Genomic DNA, 12,015 nt, shown 5'->3' with positions numbered 1-12,015 from the left:
TCTGCACAAGCTGCAGCTTTTGGACTGTTTTTAAGGACAGTCCCATGTGATGGTATTATGCTTCATCAACAAAGTTTGCTCTGCATTGTTATGCTGGCATGATATAATAGCAACAATGGTTTTTCATCTGGAGCAGAAGTCATTGTGCCTCATGTTGGAACAGTGGCTGATAGGATTGCACATTTAACTGTACATTGTGAAATTAAGCAAAACATCCCTTGCGGTCAGCACTCATGTCCTTTAAAAATGTGAAATATTTTAAAAACAAACATATAATAAGATGAAATCTGTTAGCCTGATGTTTGGATACAACAATTCATTTATTGCGTATGATCGATCTGAGAGCTAAAATCAAACAAGCAGAAATTTAGTGTATGTAAAAGCGGGTGTAAAATTGAAGAGTTAGGTAAAACATTTCGGTTCCTATCAAGTATATTTAGATAGGCAAAAAGCTGCATACAGTATAAGTGAACTTCTACCACTACAACTCAATTTGCGGACTATTTTGTTTGACATATTTTTTGTAATCTTGTTAATTCTTTGAAACATTATTTTAGTTTCGTAACATGTAAAGCAGCCCCTTGGTGGCTATTATGTCACACTCTGATCTTTAGACAGTCACAGTGTACAAGAGAGTGCAGTCCCAACACTCCTTATTGGAATTGCTAGGGTTAAGATATGACTAATTTCCACTCTCAGTTGCCAGTGGCATGCATATAGGGTTTTCATGATAGAGACTAACACTTTAACTAACAAAGAAGTAGATTACCTTCCTATACATGTTGGAGCTTAAGGTGTCGTAAGATGCCATCAAAGGTGTGGGATTCCAAAAATGTATATGGTATGGCACACCAAGTATAGGAGAGGATTCTCTTTAGCCGCTGGTTGGCAACAATGAGAACACGTTGCTGGACTAGATGGGCCTTTGGTCTGACCAAGCAGGGCTCTTTTGTTTCAGTTGGATCCAAATAGAGCAAAGTGTAGTGAAGTTAGTCTTAACTGTTGTGTTTTCCTGAAATTACATATCAGAGCTCAATTTGGGGAGGAAGAGGTAAGCTTCCCAAAATGTTGTTAAGCATCTCTTTTTTCCCTCTCTTTTCCAGTCTGTTGATGAATTAAGCAAATGGACGTTGCTTATTGTATCGCCTTTTCATTATTTGGATAAAATATTGGAAACAGACCGTATCACATTTCTAACTGAAAGTATTTCCATTCAAGCAGGCTGTTCTCAGGCTGTAAATTGCTCAACAGAAAAGGTCTGTATGTTCTGTAATGGTTTTGGTTTTATTTTATTTTTTCATAAGATTTTATTAAAGCTTTTTTATAATACAATAAGATAAAAGAACCTAATCTAGATAAAAACACAAATAGAGAAATAAAGAGAAAAGAAAACTCAGTCTTCTCTCTTTGGTTCTGATTGCCTCATAGAGAACTTGCACCTTTGCTAAGCTGAAATCCTTCCAAAGCATCCTGCTTTGCCACAGGATTCAGAATTTGTCAGAAACCAGTGCAAGCTCCTAAATTTCTGTATTCCTAGGCAAAATGCACAACTATGGATATGAATGCTACATAATTTTTTAAAAAATAATCTGGGAAATATGTCATGATTTTTTCTTCAGATTGTGAAGTGGTCAGACTATTGTTCACCTTTGGCCTTCAGACCTGGCGAACCTTACATATTATTTGCTGAAACAAGCATAGATAACTTCAGTAGCCTTGGGATAGCATTCATGGAAAATAGACTCCAAATGGATAATGGAATGAAGCCTCAAAAAATTGTGTGTAAGTATCTTTATAATTAATGTGTTCCATTGCAGTGGCCCACAAAGCGACTTGGACCAACATAAGTTAATTGATATTCTGTGCAAGAAAACAGGTAGGGTCCATCCTTCTGTCTGTTAATTGTAGTTCCATTATTTATATCATTTACTAGGTGCATATTTTGTGAATTTAAGGCCCAGTCTTAATATTGCTAGGTCAAGATTATGTGCTGTCAACTTCAACACAACATACTTATGACAAACAACCCATTTCTACACTTTTCACTGAATTCAGTGCTTGGGGTTGGGACTTTTTATACATCCAATATATTACATATTGAAACAATAATCAATCAATAATGACTGGCCACTGTGTAGATGGGTGTCATAAATGGCAGAGATAATAGGACTCATTGATACATCTGGAGAGAAGTAGAGGGCTAGATGTCATAGACAATCATACACCACACCATAAAACGCTTTCCTCAACTTTGATGACATCAACTCCCACTCTCAGAAACTAGAAGTAATTTACTCTAGGGAACAGGGCAGTTATGTATGGACAGTAGTGCTCACTATAAGGGGGGGAACCTGTAACTCTGCATTGGTATAGCCAGTGGTTGGGGATGATGGAAGTTGTAGTTTGACAGTATCTGGAGAGCCACAAGTTCTAATGGTGTTCTTGTTCTAAGGGTGCAGTTTTATATTTTGAACTTGCCCAAAATGTTGGGCCATCATTGAGTTAATTTATTATTATTAGCATTAGCATCATGAATTGTGTGTTAAAACATGGAACTTTACTTGAGCACCTTTCCTATGAAATAGTTATTTGGTGTTCACACCATTCTTATAAACATTTAATTTTTAATCTCTCAATTCAGTTATTTTGTTGATTGGGTAAGCTAATGACTGACAAGCATAAATCTAATTTTTATCCTGGAGTGTCTCTGAAGTGTAAAAAAAGTTATAAATACTTAACCATTGCAAAGTATCCTCCAGATACTGGAGAATTTAGAAGTTCAGGTCCTCCTGGTGATGTCTATAATTGTACGTTATTTAATAATGCAAAATCTAGTAACTGCTTTGGAATGCAAATTTTTCCTTTAAAAATGTTGTTTTTTTAAGCATGCTTGGTTGGAGATGCATTGAAACTAGTGATTTCAATGCACCAGTAGTTGTGCAAGGTCTTCTACATTAGTAGTAAGTGAACACAATGGACACAGATAGCAAATGGGAAAGTGCATTGGTATTTTGAGATGGGAAGGGATGACATTGTCATCCAGACTGCAATGCTGATGAGAACTGTATCCATAATTTGTGCATCTGCATCCAGTCAGCACCACTTTTTTCTTGTACTTTGTAAGCAAATTTCTTAATTCAGAACCTACACAGATGAATATGAGAATATAACCACTGTCCATACACAGTTGTGTGCTGAGCTGACCTGGTTGCTTATTCCTTCTGAAGGTCAGGCCACTGAAGTGTTCTTAGTTGGATATCCAAATATGAGACTCCAGAATTAACACATGCCAATCTTGACCTTTGCCACATGTTTTGGTTCACTTAATTGCTTAGCCGTACTTGTCCTCAGTCTAACTGTTGGGCGTTTTTCTTTTGTGTATGCCTACAATAGCTTATTGGCATAGGGTTTAAGTAAGACAGGCACTTTTTGTTAGGGTAAATGATGACTTTAGTCACCAACAGCTTAATCTGAAGATGTGCTTTGCAAGCACATAATTTTTTACCAACAGCTGCTCCATTGCATCATCATGATAACATAATTGCAAACATGCTGGTAGTAAAATGGAGACTTGTCATCACAATTATTTAAGATTAGAACACCAGTTTAAGCTTATATTAAAGGCAGCATTATTCAACATTGCCATTATTATGCATTCTGTTTAATAACTTACTTTAAATATGTCAGCTGTTCACTTACAGAAATCAACACTGGAAGAGTTAGAACAACTGGCTCCAAATACCCAAAAAGAGGGAAATACTAATAAGATGCCACTTGGTGAACTGACTCAAGGGTCTACTTTTGAGACTGATGCTAAACCAGAAGAGGAAGCTCTTGATTGTGCAGCAGGTGGCGATCAAGAAATGCAGAGATCAGCATGTAAATTGCAGAAAGTAAATGAACATCCTGAACAACTTGAGCAAATATCTGAAAAGGAAACGGGAACTGGTGAACATCACCACCTTCATCTTTCCAGCTGTCATGAGTGCTTGGAACTGGAGAATAGCACAATTGAGTCAGTTAAGTTTGCCTCTGCAGAAAACATTCCAGATCTTCCTGATGATTATAGTGGCAATTCCAAAGATGTTAGTGATAATCTGGCAGGAAACCTGAAAAGGGTAAACCTTACTGGGAAGCCTCCTAATATTTTAATTTACGTTGGTTCTGACCCTGGAAAAGTGAAGTTTGAGGAAATAAAATCACTCATCATGGAATGTGTAGATGTTAATGCTTATACAGTCTACCAGTTGTTAGAGAATCAAGTTATGAGCGTTCCATGGCTTGACAATGCATTGCTGTTGATTGTTGCTGCATCACACCCCATTTCAGATGATGTGTCCAAACAATTTCTTGCTTTTATGTCAAAAGGTGGGAAGATTTTGGGACTAGCTTCTTCTTTCACTTTTGGTGGAATACAGCTAAAAAGTAAAGATGAACTGATGGGCAAAATACAGGACTTCGTGTTTTCAACAGCAAAGAGCAAAGAGGTTAGACTAAATATTCTAGCTAGTGGGAAAGTTTTCGAGAGAGAAACTACAGAAGAATTAAGCCCCATGAAGCTACTAGGTTACTTGGAGAGTCCAGATAAAGATATGGTGATTGTCCAACTACCCTATGGAAATGGTGGTGGAGAAGCCATTCTTTGTCAGGTATGGTAGACATAAGTTTTGTTTGCAAATGTTTTTCTCAATGTTTTTCTTAAAGAATCCTGCTTTCAGGAAAATGACAGATTTGTAGGCAGATAGATTTTCCAAGAACATGTCTGTAAGTCTGCACTATAGCATTTCCACTGTTCCTTCTCTAGTAATAAAATTCCTTATTACAGTGGTGCCCCGCAAGACAAATGCCTCGCAAGACGAAAAACTCGCTAGATGAAAGAGCTTTCCGTTTTTTGACGTGCTTTGCAAGACGAATTTCCCTATGGGCTTGCTTTGCAAGACGAAACGTCTTGCGAGTTCTTGCGAGTTTGTTTCCTTTTTCTTTATGCCGCTAAGCCGTTAATAGCCGCTAAGCTGTTAATAGCCGCTAATAGCCGCTAAGCCGCTAATAGCCGTGCTTTGCAAGACGAAAAAACCGCAAGACGAAGAGACTCGCGGAACGGATTAATTTCGTCTTGCGAGGCACCACTGTATAGCCTCTTCATAAAAGGCAGTATCACCCAGTTCCAACATTCAGATTAAGTGATCTAGCATTTAAATTAATTTAAATTCTAGGCTGTTGGAAAAAATATTTTGGGGGCTATTTTTAAACAAGATCAACAGTGATCTTAGCAAGTAAATATTCATTGTCACTGTAGTACCATTTCTGCTTTCTGTATTGTATTAATGTGTAGTTGCTATAAAAAAACACCCAAGTAGCTGGTGATTGAAGATTATCAGGGTGCATCAGTGTAGTTGATTATGCAGTTAATGTAGTAATCCTGGGTTTTTTAAAGTGACTTTTAATACATTTGAAGGGTAATATTTCTGCCTTGTATTCACAGGCACATTTGGAAGTGAATGTCAAGGGTTTGTCTACTCAAACAAAGGATGACTTCAATTTGCTCAAAATGAGCAATGCCAAAAGATATGATGTTCTTACCGAAATCCTGACGCTACTTCATTTGAGCTGTGATTTAAGTGAAGTTCCCCAATTAACTCCTATTTACTTGCTCTCATCTGATAAGGTGAGCCTTATTTAATTGTATTCAATTTATTTTTATTTTTATTTTTTTATAAATGTTTATTAAATTTTTTTTGAATACAAATGCAAAAATAATCAACAATATAGCATATATCATGACATATTTTCAAAACCTCTTTGGACTCCCTCACATCTCCTGCTCCCACTTACATCTTCTTAAATTTTAACCAGCAAATTATCATCTTATTTATATTCCTAGGTCCCATTCTTTTAAACATAGTCTAATCGTTCTCCAAATGGTTTATATTTTCCTCGATCTACTTATCATCCTAATTCCATCTAATTTAGTGGTGGTCAATTATTTATGATCTAGCATCCTTCTTAACATTCAACCAAATTACAATGCTTTTTAAAATAAATCTTAAATTTCTTCCAGTCTTCTTTAATTGTATTCAATTTAAAGGCAACGTTCAAAATGCCCAGTTGCTCACTTTACTAACCAAGTCGGGGGATAGTGGGAAAGGCGCAGCGCGCCTCTCCCACTGTCCCCCGATTTGCAGGGCTTGCGACGGGGAGGAGCAGGCTTCTCCCCCCCCCCCAAGCCTTCTAACCAAGTCGGGGGATAGTGGGAAAGGCGCGCTGCGCCTCTCCCACTTTCCCCCGAGTTTGTGGGGCTGGCGACGGGGAGGAGCAGGCTTCTCCCCCCCCGCCAGCCTTCTAAACCAAGTCGGGGAACAGTGGGAAAGGCGCGCTGCACCTCTCCCACTGTCCCCCGAGTTTGTGGGGCTGGCGGCAGGGCTCTCCTGAAGCCTGGAGAGCGAGAGGGGTCGGTGCGCACCGACCCCTCTCGCTCTCCAGGCTTCAGCGAAAGCCTGCATTCGCCCCATAGGACGCACACACATTTCCCCTTCATTTTTGGAGGGGGGAAAGTGCGTCCTATAGGACAAAAAATACGGTAAGTCTTGTGGAATAATTTTGCGAGCTATAGAAACCAGTGTTCCTTTTAACAGGCAGAAGTTAGTGAACAAAAATACATAACAAATAAAAGAGAGAGAAGGCTTGCAATTATATTACGACTGAAGTTTTAGTGAACTGGAGGGCTTCTAAAGCAGATCTTAATGTTTAGGGAAGAAACACATTCGGCATGAGAAACAGGTTGTAGTTCACCATATTCAAGATCAACTCAAGAGTCCACTTTATCAAATTCAACTTATATCTGAAGTGAATTCTATGTTGTGAATGCTTCATCCCATAATAAATTTGTTAGCCTTTAAAGTGCTACATGACTGCTTTTTGTTACAATAGACTAACACAGCTATACCTTTTTTGGAGTGGGGTCCTTGATGCCTTTTACTTCTGTGTGTTGTGGAAGTGTATATCCACAGTTTACAAGTTTTATTTTTCTGTTGACTGAGTTTCTTGCATTTTTATGGAATATATTTTATATAATCTGAAATGCTTTTCCTGATTGCTAAGCTAAGATTGAATCATTACATCTACACATTTTGAAATGTCTGAATAACATGACTGTAATTTAGATGTGATTATGAAATTTTAGTCCATCATTCACTTGGTTTCAGTAAATCATGAATACAGTAGACAATAACATCAAATATATACTGATAATAGCATTAAAACAATGCTTTAATATGTTGAATATGTGCTTATATGTGTCCATACAGTAACCTATATTTAACTTATTTCCTTAGGTTATTGTATGTTTCCTGATGATCCTTCCTGTGATCAAATCATAAGCATCTAAAATGAGGGAATGGTACTATCAGACTGACAGTATGCCTTTGCAGTTAGCTTGGTGCAATAGTAGAGGGGGTGTTCCTTAGGCCAACTTAATGAAATTAATTCGGATTCTGGTAAAACTTATTCCTTTGCATCTATCTCTTGGAAAGCTTTTAAAAATTATTTATATCCAGCCATACTGTCTTTCTGACATGTAATTCAATCACATTTTGGAAATTAATGCTTGTTTAATATAGGTATTTATTTTCAATGTAAATAGAGTTTCAGTTGAATTTGAGAAGGTTTTTAATCTTTAAAGGCAGTGTAAAATATTTACATGACTGAATAAATTATTCAGAACATACTGTGTACAAATCTAAACTAGCTCATTTCAGTGTCTGCTTATACAGTTTTCTAGCACTTTTAACATTTATTATTGGTTTTGGGGAAAGAAACATTATGCCTCTGAATGCCAGTTGCTGGAAATCACAAGTATGAAGAGTGCTCTTGCACTCATATTCCGCTTGTGTGCTCCCCATTGACATCTAGTTGTTACTGGGTTAGGTCAGCCTTTGGCCTAAGTCTAATATGACAACATTTCTTCTCTTGCCACAAGATGGCACTTCTGAGCTGCTTTAGAGCTTAGGTTTGTCTTGTTGAAATAGTGAATTTAATAAAAGTGGTTATGTTTGCCTTAGTCAGACACTGGTTTTTAGGACTTAAACCTAAAGATTGGACTTAAAAACCAATCTTAAGCAACTCAGGGAATTCAGAAGATATGTTGCGGCAAATTGCACTGAAAATAATATTTACATTTTTAAAATTCTTGATCCTGGGTTCACTTTTCATTGCATAATTTACACAGGAATAGACCTATAGCATAGGTGTTATAGGAGATTATAACCTGCGCAGTAATAAAACAATGTTCCCAAATTTCAACTATTATTATTATTTACAGTCCACAGTTGGGCAATATATAGGGACCAACGCAAGTGTCATGAATGCATAGCAAGCTTTCAACTTGTCCATAATTCTTCATCAAGCAAGATTCTATACAAAACAGGGGGTAAGGGGAATGAGGAAAAATAAAGAATGAAAAATTAATTCGATGTTGTAACTGTGGAGTCGGTTTGTAGAGTCAGTTCTAATATGGAAATTATAGGCTGAATAATTTCCACTCAGTGCTACATAGATCATCTTACACAGTTAGGATTCTGGGATACAGAAGCAGTGGCTGCTCCAGATTTCTGAGAAATTAAAGTTTGACTTATAACAGATTTGTCTAGATTCTTATAGAACACACAGGTTGTTGGGTAGACAGAAGTAAGGATAAACACTAGCAATTTCAGATGATGTGCTAGGTAAAAATAGTCAGTTGTTCTATATAAATGCCAATTGCAACCAAATTATACAGTAGCACCTAGTGGTTGAAGGGGATGGTAATCTCCACATGTCAAGGTCCATTGTCAGGTAGTAGAAATTAATCTTTGTCTTGTAGATTTCCCCCTGAATGGCTAGGTTACTATTTTCCATCTTCTTTCTGCACACAAAAGTGCCTGGGGAGAAAATATCCCAAGAAATCCACAGATTTTTGTTTAGTGTGCTCCCCCCCCTTTTTTTGTCCAAAGTGCAATATGTTGAAGTAAAAATGTTCCATGGGTTTTTCAAAATGAAATTTTAACCTGGGAAGCAGACATCAGTGATGGTTTAGGGATTTTACTACCCCCAATATATGTTAGATTTCTGCTTGAAGAAGTAAACAGTCTCCAAAGCTGCTTGTGTAATTTTTTATGTTTCCGTTCATAAACACACACTGGTTGCTTCTATTTTGGATGTCTTCCATTAAAAATTGCTCCCTCCTGTCTTCTGCTACCTCTTTTCCCCTGAAGATGTTGTTTACTACAAACAGCACATTGAGGGGGAAATCGCAGTTAGGTCAATTTCAGGAGAAAAATGGTGTGAGGCTGCAGTCTGGATCATAGAATCATAGAATTGTAGAGTTGGAAGGGACCACAAGGGTCATCTAGTCCAACCCCCTGCAATGCAGAAATATTTTGCCCAACATGGGTCTTGAAACCACAGTCCTGAGATTAATGTTCCATTAACTGGACTATCACACATTCCAGATCAAGGCTCAGTGGCTGGTTTTTCTTCAAAATAAAAGCAGTTAGGTTAAACAAATGTGCTTAAGCCTATGACTATTGTTACATCTAATTTGGCCCTAATATCATAATGTCACGAACCTGCTATATTTTATTTTTAGTTGAATGGAAAACAAATGCTACATGTATAGCTGTGTCAGCAATATATGCTTGTGCTTGCAAGTATTAAAGGCTGAAGGAGGTGCAGTCTATTAACCTCTTACTGTAAGAAGCCAGTAGAAATCATTACAATGAATAATTGATTTTCAAATAGCTTTGTTATTTTTTCAAGTATGTACATATCATTGTTTTTTCTGTCAAGGGTAGACCTGCAAAACTCATTGTACTTCATATATTGTTCAACCTTTTTCTTATATTATCCCATTTTTATTTTACTGTAAATAAAATGCAACAGGATTTTTTTTAGTTTAGTTTAATGCATAAAAAGTTTGCACACCAAAAAGAGTAAAGTATGTTTTAAAGGGTTTTTTTTGGTAAATTATTGAAAATACATCAATTGGACATGTCAGCCATATCATTTTGGCATGTTCAGTCCTCATTGGGATGCTTAATAATGTTCGTACTTCAGGAAATAATTAGGAATTCTTTAACCAGCACTTAAAGAATTGAGATATTTGTACAGTCATACCTCGGGTTGAAGTAGCTTCGGGATGAATATTTTTGGGTTGCGCTCCGCGGCGACCCGGAAGTAATGGAGCGTGTTACTTCTGGGATTCGCCGCATGTGCACACGCTCAAAATGACGTAACGCGCATGCGCAGAAGCAGGAAAACACAGTCGCGTCTTATGTTTACTTCAGGATGTGAACAGGGCTCTGGAACGGATCCCGTTCGTATCCAGAGGTACCACTGTATAATATACAAGTGGGAGCCTGAAACACAATGTTGCAGTATGGAAGGCAACTTTTTGTGGTTCCAGTCAATCCATTCCATTGCCTCATGGTCTAGTTTCCTTAGGTGCCCAATATTTTCATCTTCATTCTTTTAAAAAAATTGTTCCCTCTTAAATTTGTTTTTTTCTAATCTTCTTCATGGACTATCACCTGTCTTTTATAATGCTCTCATATTTTCCCCAGTCTCAGAAATAGTTTGCTATTACTGTTTCTGTCAAAGACCTACCACAGTTGTAAGCCTTAGGTCTGATTTTAAATTTTACATGCCTTTCAAGTCTGGTGTCTCTCAACATAGCTGTCAACTTTTCCCCTTTCTTGCAAGGAATCCTATTCGGAATAAGGGAATTTCCCTTTAAAAAAGGGAAACGTTGACATCTATGCTCTCAACATTCTGATATCCCTGCTATCACTTTTTGCTCCTTGCATGTTCAGAAATATTACAACCTTCTCCCCCTACTTCAGATCTTCTAAGTTTGTTTGGAATGTGGTGAAGGGAAGAAGACTCAGGAAAGTCAAATTGCTTTGCTTGCATAATTTTTGATGAATCCATTGTCAAATGACAACCTGAATTACTGATCATGCTTCCTTTTTACCCACCCCTTTGGGTAAGGAGACTGAGCAGACTGCAGAATCAATATTGTCTCCTTCCTAGTTCCCCATATTCGTCTCCTTGGGTCTGTGCAAAACCCTCAGTGGTTGTTCATCTTCAGACTATCCTAATTATTCACAGGTAGTCCAAGTCTCCCCCCCCATGCCCAGTTTTAGTCTCCTCTCCCCTTCTTTTAGGATATTTTACACATCCCCCTTTAAAATACATGTTTACTGTCTGTTCCTGAGCTCCACCTTGTCACAACTAACTCACTTTTGCTCTCACACATCCACTTCATTGATAAGGATGCTGAGGCTTCTGAGTCATTTAACTGATTTATTTTATTTAAAATTAGTTGTCCCTCTTATGCAATCAGTCAAGGGTGCTCTGTAAACTTAACACAGTATGATAATTTTGGAAATGGCTAACTGAAAAAATGCTCTTGTTAGCAAAAATCATAATACAGCTGAATAGCGGGAGATTCAGGACAGATTCAAAGTACTTCACACTATGCATTGTTAAACTGTGGAATTCCCTGTCACAAACTGTGGTGGTGGCCAGCTTGGTTTTAGGATTAAATATGTCATGATTATGGCTTTAAGTTACTCCCAAGATCAAAGGCAGCATGCCTCTGAATACCAGTTGCTGGGGAACAACAGAGGGAGAGGTCTGTTGCCCTCACATCTAGCTTGTGAGCTTCCCTTTGGCATCTGATGGGGGGAGGAAAGATGCTGGACTAGCTAGGCCTTTGCTCTCATTTAGCTACTTTTCATACGTTCTTGATAGTGTGCTGTTATAGTAGTAATAGCAACATTTTGCTCAAAGTGCTTCATTTACTTGATCTGTATTCTGATTCTGTAAAACAGCTTAATATTAGTGATTTATGCAAGACTTCTAACAAATCTTTATGTCTGAAATATTCTATATCACCTGTTATCAGACATTACATTTTCTTCATTGAAAAGTCTGGCCCATGTTGATGTCTATTGTTACATTTTTGTGGCAATCCTCTAT

At 37.5% G+C, this 12,015-nt stretch overlaps 1 protein-coding gene across 1 annotated transcript in view; it reads left to right on the top strand.

Moving 5' to 3' along the window:
- Nucleotides 1–12,015, top strand: part of HLCS (holocarboxylase synthetase) — an 84,979-nt gene that overhangs the window by 1,923 nt on the left and 71,041 nt on the right. The window contains exons 2-5 of the mRNA XM_079974885.1: nucleotides 1,104–1,256; nucleotides 1,620–1,782; nucleotides 3,688–4,649; nucleotides 5,483–5,665. Coding sequence (XP_079831011.1) covers nucleotides 1,104–1,256; nucleotides 1,620–1,782; nucleotides 3,688–4,649; nucleotides 5,483–5,665 — 1,461 coding nt within the window. The remainder of the gene's footprint in view (nucleotides 1–1,103; nucleotides 1,257–1,619; nucleotides 1,783–3,687; nucleotides 4,650–5,482; nucleotides 5,666–12,015) is intronic.

The sequence above is a fragment of the Podarcis cretensis genome (assembly GCF_951804945.1).
Source record: "Podarcis cretensis genome assembly, chromosome: 4".
In the NCBI taxonomy this organism is placed as follows: domain Eukaryota; kingdom Metazoa; phylum Chordata; class Lepidosauria; order Squamata; family Lacertidae; genus Podarcis; species Podarcis cretensis.
Note: the sequence above shows the minus strand (reverse complement) of the source record. Positions and strands in the feature narration are given on the sequence as shown.